The sequence below is a fragment of the Orycteropus afer genome, unplaced genomic scaffold (assembly GCF_000298275.1).
Source record: "Orycteropus afer afer isolate SDZICR_OR568_19922 unplaced genomic scaffold, OryAfe1.0 scaffold00196, whole genome shotgun sequence".
NCBI classification, from domain to species: Eukaryota; Metazoa; Chordata; class Mammalia; order Tubulidentata; family Orycteropodidae; genus Orycteropus; species Orycteropus afer.
In genome coordinates this window covers 2,114,006-2,129,159 of record NW_006921783.1, presented here as the reverse complement: position 1 = coordinate 2,129,159, position 15,154 = coordinate 2,114,006, and the positions used below count along the sequence as shown (strand labels likewise).

Below are 15,154 nucleotides of genomic sequence, written 5' to 3'. Positions count from 1 at the left end.
TCCATGTGTTATCTATTTCTGAAAATTTAGTATTAATCTTCTGGATTTCTATCTGTAGATTTTGAATCATTTCTACTAATTTTTCATTTATTTTGTCATTTTGTTCTTGCATTTTCTTCTGAAATTGTTTTAGGGTTTTATCTGTGTTTTCCTTAATTTTGTCAGTGTGTTCCTTGATCTGTCTCTCAATCCTTTGAAGATACCTAAGTATAATTCTTTTGAATTCCTTATCAGGGAGTTCCAATGCTGTTTCTTCCTCAGAGATGTGTTCTGGGTCTGTATCCTGCTTCCTTGTTTCTACCACTTTATCTTGCTTCTTTGTGTGGACTGTGATGGGCTGCTATCTCCGAGACATTATGAAGTTGCTTATTTAGACCTCTGTTAACTGTTGGTGAAGAGTAATTAAAGGTGAGTCAGGCTCTTCTTGATGGTTATTTACTGTTGGCCAGATGGTGGAGAAGGACGTAGTGCCTCTCACTCAGTAAGTTGAGCTGAAAGAGGTACGGCTACCAACAACGTAAAATACTTGGATACTTGAGAATAAATCTCACTAGAGACACAAAAGAACTGTACAAAGAAAACTACCAAACACTGCTTCAAGAAACCATCAGAGATCTACATAAATGGAAGAACATACCATGCTCATGGATAGGAGGACTGAACATTGTGAAAATGTCAATTCTACCCAAAACAATCCATACATTCAATGCAATCCCAATCCAGATCCCATCAGCATTCTTCAAGGATATGGAAAACCCATCACTAATTTTATATGGAAAGGAAAAAGACCTTGGATAAGCAAAGCACTACTGAAGACGAACAACAAAGTAGGAAGTCTCACTGCTGGATCTCAAAACCTACTATACGAACACAGTAGTCAAAACAGCTGGTATTGGTACAACGACAGACACATAAATCAGTGGAACAGAATTGAGAACTAGAAATATATCCATAAACCTATGGTCAGCTGATTTTTGACAAAGGGCTGAAATCCATTACGTGGGGAACAGATGGTCTCTTTAACAAATGGTGCTGGCAAAACTGGATATCCATTTGCAGAAAAATGAAACACGAGCCGTACCTCACACCATACACAAAAACTAACTCCAGATGGATCAAAGACTTAAATGTGAAACCTAAAATGATAAAGTTCATCAAAGAAGTAATAGGGGCAAAGTTAGGCATCCTAACAGAAAGCATTAATAGACTACCAAACATAAGTAAAAATGCACTAACAGCAGAAGATAAATTAGATGACTAGAGTCTTCTAAAAATTAAATCTTCATGCACAACAAAAGACTTCTCCACAAGAGTAAAAAGAAAACCTACAGATCGTGAAAAAAAAAATTCAGCAACAACATATCTGGCAAGGAAACCAACATCATGAAACCAAATGTGTGTGAACTATTATATGGAAAATGAATTTGCTCTTTAAAATTTCACCAAAATCACAAAAACAAAAAACAAGCAGACATACACACACATACACACACACACACAAATTGCTGAACAATATAATTAACCTATCTAACTGACATTTACAGACTACTACACTGCATAACAATACACATTTTTTTTTTCATGCACTCATGGCATATTCACAAAGACAGATCATTAAATTTAAATAATTTGGAATCATATAAAGTATGCTCTCTAATCACACAAAATTAAATTATAAATCAGTTAGAGAAAAATTCTGGGGACTTAATTAGCATTTATTTAGACTTCTAAGTTAACCTTGTATCAAAAAAAAAAAATTAAGTATCAGCCATGGGGCACCAGAGGGGCAACATTCACACAGAGGAAAAGCAGGACACACAGGAGTGCATAACTATGAAGGGCACAGGAGGGGGAGGGTATTACTGGGAAGGGAGAGGAGAAGAGTGGGTTAGGGTTAGGGATGGTAATTGAGGAGTAAAATCAAATGTACACAAAATGCTGAATGTAAAACAAATTCTGCTCTCTAAATTTGTACTTAAAGCACAATTAAAAATAAATAAATAAGATAAATTTAGAATACAGAACCAACAGGAGAAGCAAATATTTAAAATAAAGCATCTTGAATCTATAAGAAAGAAAAAAAAAATATTAAGGGAAATTATAAAAAAAAGCAAGACAACATCAAAATTTGTGGGATGCAGATAAAGCAGTAATTGAAGAGAAATGTTTGACTTTCAGTGGTTATTTTAGGGGAAAGGAGGACCAAAATCAATTACGTAAGTTTAAACCTTAAGATCAGAAAAAAAGCAAATTATTCACAGTAGCCAAAAGATAGAAACACTCAAATTTTCACCAAAACAAACGAATGGATAAATAAAACAGACATAAATTAATAATATTACATCGTACATACATACATCCACATACAATGGAATATTATTTAGCCATGAAGAGAAATGAAATTCCCACCCTCCATGTCCCTAAGACCAGAAGAACTAGATGGTGTCCAGCTACCACTGTCAACCATTTTCAAAGGGATCACAATAGGAGGTCCTGGACAGAGTGAGAAAAAAATATGACACAAAACTCAAAATAATAAAAAAAACCAGACTTACTGGTCTGATAGAGACTGGTGGAACCCCCAAAACTACGACCTTAAGACACTCTTCAACCCTGGAACTGAACTTATTCCCCATAGCTCAACTTTCAGTCAAACAATAGACAAGCCTATAAGGTGAACAATAGTATCAGAGAGGTACAAACTCCTTAGAACAACCAATCATAGGAGATCAAAAGGACAGCTTTTGCCCAGGGATATAGCTCAGAAGGCAAGAGGGATAGGAAAAAAGGACGAATGAAAACAGGAAACACAGGGATGAAGTGAAAAGAGTGTTGCTACATTGTGGAGATTGCAATCAAGGTCATGATTCAAAATACGTATGAACTGTTGAATAGAAAACCAGTATGTGCTCTAAACTTTCACCCAAATCACAATAAAAAGTTAAAAAAAAGAGAGAGAAATTAAATCCTAATACATTATATAACATAACAAACTTTGAAAACATTCTTCTGCTAGCTGAAGTAAGTCAGATACAAAGAACAAATATTTTATGATCCCACTTATATGAAATACCCAGAACAAGCAAATGGTACAGAGACAGAAGTTTATTAAGAGTTACAGAGGCAGGTGAAAGGGGTTAACAGGAAGGTACTGCTTCAGGGGTAATGAGTTCCTACTGTTTTTGTTGTGTGCCACTGGGTCAGCTATGACTCAAAAAAACCTTGTATGACAGAGTAGAACTGTCCTATAGGATTTCTTAGGCTGTAATCTTTATGGGGGCAGTTCACCAGGTCTTTTTTCCCATAGAACTGCTGGTGAGTTTGAACTCCCAACGTTCTGGTTAGCGCTTGAGTAATTAACCACTGTGCTACCAGGAGTCCTTGAGTTTCTGTAAAGGGTGATGAAAAAATTTGGGAACAAAATCAACTAGATGGCAAAGTTTGGGGTTTTTTGGTCATAATGTTGTTGTAAGGATTGAGTCAAATCGTTTTCTTTTGAAAATTGTCAAACCCACAGAAAAGTTAAAGAACTCGACAGAAAGCATTAACTCACTTAAACCTACATTTTCCAGGTGACTTAATATTTTTTAAAAGTGCTTAGAAGAGTGTTAGGTGCAGAGTAAGCATCATATCATCACTGTATAAGCAGTCATGTTAGTTACGGTAAATAAATTAAAACTGTGAGAAAATTACTTGTAAAATAATTTTGAGAAAATTATCTTGGTCATTTTCTTCTGAGATACTAGAGACTATTTATTTTAAATGTTTGAAAAGAAAGAAAAAGGAAGAAAAGAAGACTGAGGTACAGGAGAAAGAAGAAGGAATAAAACAGCCCAAGGTCTCCCATAGCAACAGACTTGATCCAAACGTCAACAGCGCACTCTGCTGGCTCCAAGTCTTTTCGACATACCAAGCAAAAATAGTTAAATAGTAATAAATGCTACTACTGTACAAAATAAAAAAATGTAAGTACTTTTATTTAAGTATATAGGGAGCTCTGGTAGCATAGTGCCTAAGGCATCTGACTGCTAACCAGAAGGCTGGAGGTTCAAACCCACCAGCCCTCTCCTTGGAAGAAGACCGGGCAATCTACTTCTCTAGAGATACCACCTCGGAAATCCAAGGGGTAGTAGCTGAGTCGAGTCGACTCAATGGCAGTGACTTTGGTTTGAGTTATTAAAGTATACAGAGAATGTTAGCATTTATCTAATGAATAAATAAAAATAAGGAATCGGTTTAACAATGTGTCTACAATACCTTGCCCACTATTAATGATTTACTAAAGAAAGAGAGGGAGCTCTGGTAGCATAGTGCTTAAGGCACTTGACTGCTAACCAGAAGGCTGGAGGTTCAAACCCACCAGACACTCCTCAGAAGGAAGGTTCAGCAATCTACTTCCGTAGTGATACTGCCTCAGCAATCCAAGGAGGGGTTGCTATGAGTCAGGTCCAACTCGATGGCACATAACAACAACAAAGAAAGAGAATATAAATACACTCTCAAAAAAATTATTATCAACAGAGGAACAAAGTATTATCAAAATGATAACATACTAAAAAATAGAATGTTTTTCTTGACTTTAGTTAAGACTATGTGGAGATATACCTCAGCAGATCTTCTACATTAAGGAGCTCTGATGCAGTGGTTAAAGCATTTGGCTGCTAACCAAAAGGAAGACAGTTCAAACCCACCAGGCAGTCTGTGGGAGAAAAATGAGGCAGTCTGCTTCCATAAAGACTCACAGCCTATGAAGCAGTTCTACTTTGTACTATAGAGTTGCTAGGAGTAGGAACTGACTCAAAAGCAGTGGGTTGTTATTTTTTCATATCTTCTACATAAGAATTATTATTCTACATACAAAATATGAGAAAATTAATTAAAATGTAAAGAAAAATAACAAGGAGTACATACTAGAAGATAATTCATAGAAATGCAAAGGGACTGATATTTTCTAACTTAAGAGATAGTGAGGGGACTAGAGATGATAGGAAGAGACAACCATCCTATTTCTCCAACCCAATTAGTTATGTCAGAAACGAAATTCTTTAAATGAAATTATGAAAATTTGAAAGAAAACCTGAAAATTTTAACATTACATTCACAAAAATAATACAATTGCAGATTTTAAAAGTATGAAAACTATAACATTTTTACCTTTGCAAGGATAAAAGAACAAATCTATTAATTTACAAATAACTATTCTTCTAAAAAATAAATGTTCTCCCTAATATCATCTAATAAGAACCAAAACAGGCAGTGCATCCTTAGAATTTAGAGCTGTCAGAGCTGCATACTATTAAATGGTATTATTAAATTTAGTCCCACCCTCTTGTGCCTCCCATATGAATAAACAGACCTTTAAAAAAAAAAAAGTTACTTACCTAAATCCCTCAATTACCTTATTTAAGATATCTGTATAATCTCGATTGGACTGATACATATAATAACGTGAAGGGAAAGGCAATCTAACAGAAACGTGACCAGCACAATAACAACAGGAACAGCAGGACACAGAAATGTGCACAAAAGACATAGACAACAGATGCAAATACTGTTACATACACAACACTACATTACCAGCGGCAGCAAACACTAGTCTATGGGTAAATGCAAAGAGAGGTGAGTAGATCAGGTGTGGGTAGGTCAACAGGAATATACCCATGATCAGAGTTGGCTGATGATATTCTCACGTATGTATTTGTGCTACAAAAATATCCACATACATTACAGAAGTAACAAGAGACAAGGCTGGAGTAGCTTCACAATGACAACAAAGCATCTTGAGGCAAAGTGTTATCAGGCCTGTGGGCTTGGGACTATGGTTTCAGGGGACATCAAGTTCAACTGCCACAACACAGTACATAAAAATCTTGTTCTACATCCTACTTCAGTGACTAGTGACTGGGGTTTAAAGGCTTTCAAGCAGCCACCTAAGATGCAACTACTGGTCTCCCTGTATCTGAAGCAAGTAACAGTGAAGAAAACCAGTCATATGGAAAAAATAAGTCCAAGGGTATCATAGACCATGGGACTTCAATCTTCACAACCCTGAAGAAGAAATAGATGGTGCCTGGCTACCAATGCCAACCACTTCAAAAGGGTTCAATAGTGAAGATCCTGGATGGAATGGGAGGAAGAACAGGGAACAAAATTCAAAAACACAAAAATGACCAGAAGTACTGGTCAGATAGAGACTGGTGGAAACCCTGCTACTACAACGCCAGGTCATCCTTTGGGCCTGGAAATGGACTCACTTCCACGGATTAGCTATCAGCCAAATAGAAGAAAGGCCTACAAGCAGAACACCTACCCCAGGGAGATGCACCCACTCACACTAGGGAAATGCACCTTAAATCAATCAACTGTGGGACATCAGAAGGGTAGCACTTACATAGAGGAAAAATTGGACAGACAGGAATGCAAAGATAAGGAGGACACAGGAAGGGGGTGGTCTCAGGGAAGAGATAGGAGGAGAGCTTTTTATTGTTGGGATTGTAATCAGGGCTTGAAACCAAATGTGCATAAACTACTGAGAGTAAAATGAATCTGCTTTGTAAATTTGCATCTAAATCAGAATAAAAACTTAAAAAAAAAAAAAAGGAGCAGTCCAGGCACAGAGGCAAAGGATAAACTAGGGAAGACTGATGTACATGGAGATTGCCAAGGAACCAGCGGACAGAAGATAAAGAGAGACAACGACCTTTCCCAGAGCCAACAGAGAGAAAACCATACTCTAGAGCTGGTGCCTAAAATTAGACTCCCAGCTCCCTAACTATGAGAAAAAGAGCCCTCATGGTACAACGGTTAAGCACTCGGCTGCTAGGTTGATGGTTCAAACCTACCAGCTGTTCCAAGGGAGAAAAGACCTGGTGATTTGCTCTGTAAAGATGTGTGCCAAGGAAACCCTATCAGAGAGTTCTCCTCTGTCCTATAAGGTTGCTATGAGTTGGAACTGACTCAATAGCACATGACAACAACTGAGCAAATAACCTTCTTTCTGTTAAAGAAAAATAAAAAACCTACATAACTGTGATAGTTGGAGCTATGTGTCAACTTGGCTGGACCACAATTCTGTGTGGTTTAAGCTGTTGTGGTGTGGTTGTTCCCATGATGGAATCAGATGACTATGTTCTGAGTGGCCAATCTGTTGAAGGGGAGTTTCCCTAGGGGTGTGGCCTGCTTCCAGTATATCCAAGGACATCCTGGGAAGAGAGACATTCTTCTGTGGATCGGGATTCTGTTATGCTGCCTACAACTGTCCATGAGTGAACAGTCCACCATTCAGCCTGGAGATCTTGGATTTGTCATTCGTTGGAGTCAACAGCCAGTGTACTTACTGCCTGTCAGCCTTGAGCTCCTCAGCCCCTGCAGTTGCAAGAGCCAGGAAAAGCCTCCAGCTTGATGTTTGATCCAGGAACTTTGGACTTGCCAGCTTCTATAAGTGTGTGAGCCATTTTCCTAAGATAAATTTCTATATATATATACCTGTATATAAGCTTTACTGGTTTTTGTTTCTCTAGAGAACCCGGTCTAACACAATAACCAAAAGAAAAATCAATCATAGAACTTGACTTAAGGTACTCAGCCAAAAGCATGGTAGCTTTGCTTATGGTGAAGTAGTCTAGACTCCAGAAGTATCTGTGGCAGATAGAGATGCTGTTTGGAGTCTGGGTGTTGTCTGACCCACAGACCCACAGAGCCATAAAGCTCAACATGCACAACAGCACTCCATCATTAAACGGAAGTGGTACATAAGAGATCAGGCTTGAGCAGGACCTGAAGGCACAAGTATGTCGCATGAGGAAGTGGCCCAAATGCCTATGGTCTCCACTGTAGTCACATTACCTTCCCTCTACCAGTCTGCACCTATAGCCCCACGGGAGATCCTTATGATCAGTTGACTAAGGATCAAACAGGCAGGTTTTAGCCATAAACATTCTCAAAAAATAATAAAGGAATTTTTTACTATTAAAAAAGTATTTTATAAACCTAATTCCTCAAAATTAATATATTAATCAATATTATATGCAGCATTTAAGGATAACAACTATGAATATATAACTATTTGCTGCTACTACTATTAAAATATGCCAGATAGATCCTAAGTACTTTATAAATATTAACTTGTTTGATTCCCATAACAGCCCGTATGTAAGTACTATTGATTTCGTCATTTAACAAATGGAGAAACTGAAATAGAAAAAGTTTAAATACTTAATCATGATTACAAAGCTAGTAGAGCACAGAGCTGTGATTAAAACCTAAAGTAGTCTGAGCAGTCTGACTCTAGAGTCTACCTTTTAGACAATTTTAAGAAAAAATTCTGCTTCTCTTTCTTAACTATTATTAATCACTTCTTCTATATTTTATTTCTTTACCCTTCATAATATTTCTTTCCTTAGCTTGGTGTTAGAACCCTGCTTAGATGACTCCAGAAGTTCTGAGGGGCAATTTAGAGAGAATGTGTAATAAACTAGTTAGAGCATCTGCCAGGAAACAGACAGCTTTGGCAGGATTTAGCTCTATACCACTCAGCAACTTTGTGACTATAGGCAAGTTACTTATTCCTCCAAAACCAAAAAACAAACTCACTGACATCGAGTCAGATCCGACTCATAGCAATCCCTCCTTGGGTTTCAGAGACAGTATCTCTACGGAAGTAGATCGCCCAATCTTTCTTCCAAGGAGTGGCTGGTGGGTTTGAACCGCCAGCCCTCTGGTTAGCAGTCAAGTGCCTTAGGCACTACACCACCAGCTGTTGTTGTTATGTGCTGTTGAGTCGGACCCGACTCATAGCGATCCCTCCTTGGATTTCTGAGGCAGTATCACTATGGAAATATATTGTCCAACCTTCCTTCTGAGAAGTAGCTGGTGGGTTTGAACCGCCAGCCTTCTGGTTAGCAGTCTAATGCCTTAGACGCTACGCTAACAGACACCACCAGAGCTCCTACTTACTCCTCAGACAGTTCTTTTTTCTTTATCAATTGTGATGTGGGTGAAAGTTTACAGAGCAAATTGGTTTTCCATTCAACAATCTATACATATTCTCTTTTGTGACATGTACTGCAATTCCCATAGTGTACAACATTCTTCCCACTTCCTCCCTGTGCCCACCCATTCTGTTTGGTCTTCCTTCCCTTCCCCTCCCACCTTCCTAGCTCTATCCCTGGGCAAATGCTGTTTTCTTGATCTCAAACATTTGATTATTCTAATGAGTGCATACTCTCCTGATATTACTGTTCACCTTATAGGCCTCTAAGATAGTTCTTTTATCTGCAAAATGGGAAGAACAATAGTACCTGTGTCACAGTAAGAATTCAACAGATTTGAACATCAGATATTTATTGAGCAATATTTGCCATGTGTTCTAGGCACCAGTGATACACATGAAAAAGATTCGATGTAGCATTCTAACAGAGCAGATAGATAATTAGCAAGTAAACAAATTATTTCAGATAATCGTTCAGGCTATGAAGAAAACAGGTCCCTAGGTAGTGCAAACAGTTCATGCCTGACTAATAACCTAAAGGTTCGCAGTTCAAACCCACCTACTAGCACCACAAAAAAAAAGGACTTGTAGTTTGCTTCCATAAAGATTACAACCAAGAAAATGCTAAAGAGCAGCTCTACTATGACATCTGGAGCTGCCATGGGCTGGAATTAAACTTGATAGCAATGAGCTTGGTTTTTTGTTTATGAAGAAAATAATGTACTATGAAAGAAAATAAGTAAGAAAATGCTGGCAAAGCTAAACATACGGCACATGTTATTACAATATGGACGATTCAACTAGACATCAGGTAAGGAAGAAGAGGAATCCCTGAGAGACAGCAAACAAATGAGGTGGGCACTATGACTGCCCCAGTTTATTGCCTCGAGTTTCCAGGCTATGGCATGGGGATGGTATCCAGATGACTTCCTGAGCTGAAGAGATACTGTGGAACATCCAGAGACCAAGGCGACTAGAGTTCACAGGAAAGAGTACCAGAGTACAGCAAATGAGGTCCAGAGATCTACAGAGATACCCCTTATGTATTCAGGAAAATACTGATCACAGCATATCCAAGACAGAAAAACTATCCAAGACAGGAAAAAGAACCCCTCTGTGGTAAACTGCTTGATGTGGCCCGTCTAGCTATTGTCTTCCATCTTGTGATGTATTGTAAATCCTATTATTCATGCCTGTTTAGGGTGGTGTGGTAGTTAAGGTCGGGTGTCACCTTGGCTGGGCAGCTGGTAGTAGTCATTCCCTACAATGACTGGCAATCTGCTATGGTGGGATTTGCCGTGAGCAACTGAGTAGCTGCTGATTGTTCAAGCCATCCACTTGGGTTATTTCTGCTGGCGCGGCACAGGTGGGCTGTATCTTGAGTCCTGCCTTGCTGAAGGGTATAACTCAAATCACCACCCTTAGCTTCCTTGAGGGTATACCTATCAATCTCCTGGCAAGGTTCGCCCTCCTCTTGCTCCGGTTCTGTTTTGGCTCATCTTCATTTCACCCCTGGATTTGGGACAGCAGCCATCATCTGAACTGATTGAGGTTTGTCAAATCCTGAAAAATGGAAAGATCCTCCAGACCTACTCACTGACCTGGGACTTGCCAGCCTGCCAGCCTTCACTACTACTATGTGAGATGATCCCTTGGGAGTCTGTGAGTTCTTTGAGGCATTACAGTGAAACACAGAACCCTAAGACAGGGGAGATTACTGAGAAGAAGAGGAGGAGTTAATGTCTGAAATGATGGAGTGGCATGGTAGTTTGGATATTTGGGACATCTTTAACCTCTGCCTCAAGGGGACCAGCCTTGTGCTGATCTTTCTAAGAGAAATTGTTGAAGCACCCTCAAAATGATTAGGCATTCACACAGGGCCTGGAACAGTGCCTGTTCTCACCAGCCATACTAGAAAACCACATAATTCATAAGAAATTAGGTAGAGGACTCAAAAAACCTTACCTCAATTGTAGTAGCCCAAAATTAAACCCTGCTCTGGTCCCTCTTAACGTATCTTAAAAGCAAGACTTTTTAAGGATCAAAGTGATTCCAAGTGACTGTATTGTGTCCCATAACAAAACTCAAGAGTATTTATGAAAATACAGTAATATCCAGCATCCAACAAGGTAAAATTTACAATATCCAGAATCCAATCAAAAATTACCAGGGATTATTTTATTTATCAGGAACCCTGGTGGTGCAATGGTTAAGCACTCAGCTGTTGAGTCAGTGGTTCGAACCACAGGCTACTCTGTGGGAGAAAAGACCTGGTGATCTGCTTCTGTAAAGATTTATAGCCTAGGAAACCCTGTGGGGCAATTCTACTCTGTCCTATAGGGTTACTGAGTGTCAGAATCAATATGACAGCACATACAACAGCATTCTATTTATATAGCATTCTGGAAATGTAAACTAATACATAGTAACTGAAAACGTATCTGCAATTGCCTGGAAGAGAAGAGGGGTAGGAAGCAGGAAGTCTATTGGTCTATCTTGCACTTAGAATGGATCCCTCCCAGGTATGATTTTGTATATCACGTACTAGTCATTTAGAAAATATTTGACTCAGTGAATTTTGCAAAGCTTACAAATGTTGACATAGTTCATTATACAACATGAAAACATTACATTCACCACTGATTTCACCACCAATCTCATCAGCAAACTACCAAGCTCCTAGTGACATATACAACTTTTCAAAATTCTGATTCTGAAAATATTTGAAAGCCTAAATTCTATCAGGTTCACTTTACCCATCTTCAAGAATTATCCCAGTTAGTCTGTCAATCATTCTTTCAAGAAAATTATTTTCTATAAAAAATTTTTTTCTATGAAAAAAAAAAAAAAGTGGCTCATTCAGCTCACAAACTATCTCACAAGTGCTTTTCCTTAAGACAACCATCCTGCTTCTGTATGCAAAATGTTTTGTATTTCTCATTTCTTCACACAGAATGTTAAATCTTAAGGGCTGAGATTCAATTGTTTCATTAAGAGCATTCTTAAGTCAAAGTGGTTTTTTTTTTTTTTTTGACTAAGCTAATAATGGTGAAGAAAATGACTGCAAACATAGGTTGGTGCCAATACATTGAGCTGAGCTAAGGTGCCAGTATGTATACCCATCAAGGCTTTTGCACCATCAGTGCAAAGGTCAAGATAGTAAAAAACACAAATACATCTTAATACTACTATGAAAATAGTGTTGACCTCACAGATCTCCTAAAAAGAGTCTCAAGAACCTCTAGAGCTTTCTGAACCATTCCAAGAGAACTGCTACCCTAAAGGGTACAGAAAGAACTTCAGGAGAGTGGAGTTTATAAACATTAGCATATAGAACAGGAAAAAAATTTCTAGTTCTCTTTCAAATCCAATTCTCATAATAAATGAGGAAACTAAGGCACAGAGAGGCTAGGGAATTTCACCATCTCACGTATCAGAAGCAGGGAATGTTCTTTGCATTATCCTTTTCTTTCTCTTTTTTTTGCAAAAATAGATTTAGCAAATTCAGCTTTCTTTAAGGTAAATAATAGCATAAATACATACAGTTTGCAGGGAAAAGGAGTTTATATTTCCTGATGGAGAGTTGAGTTTTATGGCCTTTCCTGAAGCAAGTTTTCCATCCAAATGGTGTATTTCTTTTTCAAAACAATGACGTTTTCTAATCTGTAAACACAGAAGCAAAATGAAGTTTAATATAAACTAAAAAATTCTGAGCTGGCTAATTGTTCTCAAAGGTCAAAATAGCTATATATGAATGTTTTCTTCATTGAAAAAAAAAAAGGTAACTATTTCTAACTGGCAATAATCAAATACATTTTTAAAAACTCAAATAGCACCTCATTTTAACACATAAATGAAATATAGAATACAGTAATACTTCTTAAATTGTAACCAAAATAGCTTTAATCAATGACATACCAAAATATTACAAAATGATCTTTTTATAAAGCAGTCCCACCACATAGGCACCAAGTATAGGATTATAGCGAAGTCCAACTATTTATCTAAGTTGAAAATATAAGTACAGTAAATCAAAAGCCGAAGGCTCATTCTACATTGAAAAGAACTCAAAATAAATTTTTAAAATATAAATAGGTATGACTTTCTGTAAGATAGGATAAATTACTTGATTACTATTATTACTATAAGGAGCTCCGGTGGCATAGTGAGTAACGCATTTACCTGCTGACAAGGAGGTCAGTGGTTCAAACCCACTGGCCATGGAAGGAAGATGAGATAATCCACTTCTGTAAAGATTCACAGCCTTGGAAATCCGATGGGGTCAATGAGTCAGAATTGACTTGATGGCAGTGGGTTTAATGTTCTTTTTTTTTCAGTTTTATTATTACTGTTGCTTACTAGACAGCTGGTATTTCAAATTGTCTTTTGCCTAAATTTATTTCATAACTTTAAGCTTTCTTTCCAAACTGTCTCTATGCTTTTGCTACTTGCCAAAAATCTGTTTACTTAAGTTACAAGAAAGAAAAAAAAGTATTTTGAGTGACAATGCCATCCCTACTAAAAAAGAAATGAGAGCCAACTCAAAGAATAAAAGTTTTATGTTGGGCCCTATCTCATAAGAAACAACTCTTTCTACGTATTTTTTGGGAAAAAAATCTCTATGGATTCACACTACATTTGGAATTGGCACTTTTTAAAAAATATCAGGTATCTCATTATCTGACATTTCAGATTTACAGTAATAGTAAAAAATTTACTATCCACCTATTTTGCAAATTAATAACATTATATCTGCCAGTAATAAACATCAAGGTCCTTGATAGGGTTCCTGACCAGGAGACCCCATGAGCACAGAGAGAGAAAGCTCACATTGCACAGTATTTTACCATCTGGGAGGCGACAGGGAGAGGGAACACCATCTTCCCAAGCCATTGGGGTACTGGGCAGAGCAGAGGGAGGCTAGAAGGGACCAACAGGGATAAAGCACCACCTGGTGGGTGCCAGGTGCTCAATGGGGCTGAGGCCAGGGCAGTGGCAGCCAGTATCCTAAAGGTGGACTGCCCTCTGGGCCAGGGAGGAAAGAGTACCCCGAGGTCTAGCCCCAGCTCCCAGCCCAAAGAAATGGCAGGGCCAAGATGGGCCATGGTCAGAAGAAGGCCTGAGATGGGACACTCAGGTGTGTAGGGCCCCCAGGACCTGTCAGCTGACCAGTACCTATGTAGCCCCTAATACTTTCTCGATGCCCCCCTCTTAAGTGGGCACAAGTGAAGGTGAGACAGCCTACGTGGGTGGGGTGGGGTCAGTGGATGAGTGGCCAGTGGCAGCTATAGTTTAAGATCAAGAGAAGAGTCCAGACCTGGCCATTGCATTGTCAATTTTCATGGGGATATAGGGCCAAGGAGAGATCGCTATGAGTCAGGTCTGACTCGACGGCACATAACAACACAGGGACAGAGGAGGGCAGGGCCATCTAGCAAGAGCTGGGGGATGCTGTAAGGGTTGTCAGGGGGTCTAGTGGGTAGCCTACACCCCCCATTGTGGTACCCAGGCCCTCCCACTCACAGACAGGGAGGTCCCTGCCCCCAAGAAAGCCACCAAGGGAGTTTTAGAGTCATTGAGGGGATGAGCCAGGGCCACCCATCCTGAAAATACAGTGAGAACAGAAAAGGGAGGGGACCTCAGAGAGGGCAGTATGGCACTTGGGCTACCTGGCTCTGGAAGACTGGCAGCCTTCCTCTGTGGGTGGCAATGAGGGCTTATTTCCTGAGGTGATATGGGGGAAGAGAATGTGATGATAGCAGGTGACTCAGCCACAGCCCAGCAGGACATTCACAGTATGGATAAGGGGATGAGGTGATGGGGTCATCCTCCATTTTCATATAGTGCTGATTTTCACATAACAATCTGATCTTTGGAACCTAACCATGTCGATAAGTGAAGAGTGGCTATACTTGATAATTCAGGTCTTCTAACAATTTTTGTAAAAATATACAAATTTATCACGTACTAATACAATGAATAAGAATAAACTTTGTCAACATACTAAAACTATCAATATCAAAAATATCACAACATGAATATTCATATCAAAGGTATTTTGGCCAACACAGAATGCCATTATAAAAAAAAAAAAAAACTCACTTCCGTTGAATCGTTTCCAACTTCATAGCAACCCCCGCCCCTTAGGTTTCCGAGGCAGTATCT

The 15,154-nt window shown here is 38.8% G+C and overlaps 1 protein-coding gene across 1 annotated transcript in view; it reads right to left on the bottom strand.

Moving 5' to 3' along the window:
• BRIP1 (BRCA1 interacting helicase 1) overlaps nucleotides 1-15,154 on the bottom strand; it is a 307,450-nt gene that overhangs the window by 273,306 nt on the left and 18,990 nt on the right. The window contains 3 exon segments of the mRNA XM_007947924.2: nucleotides 12,533-12,656; nucleotides 13,287-13,318; nucleotides 14,513-14,592. Of these exon segments, the coding sequence (XP_007946115.2) occupies nucleotides 12,533-12,656; nucleotides 13,287-13,318; nucleotides 14,513-14,592 (236 nt within the window).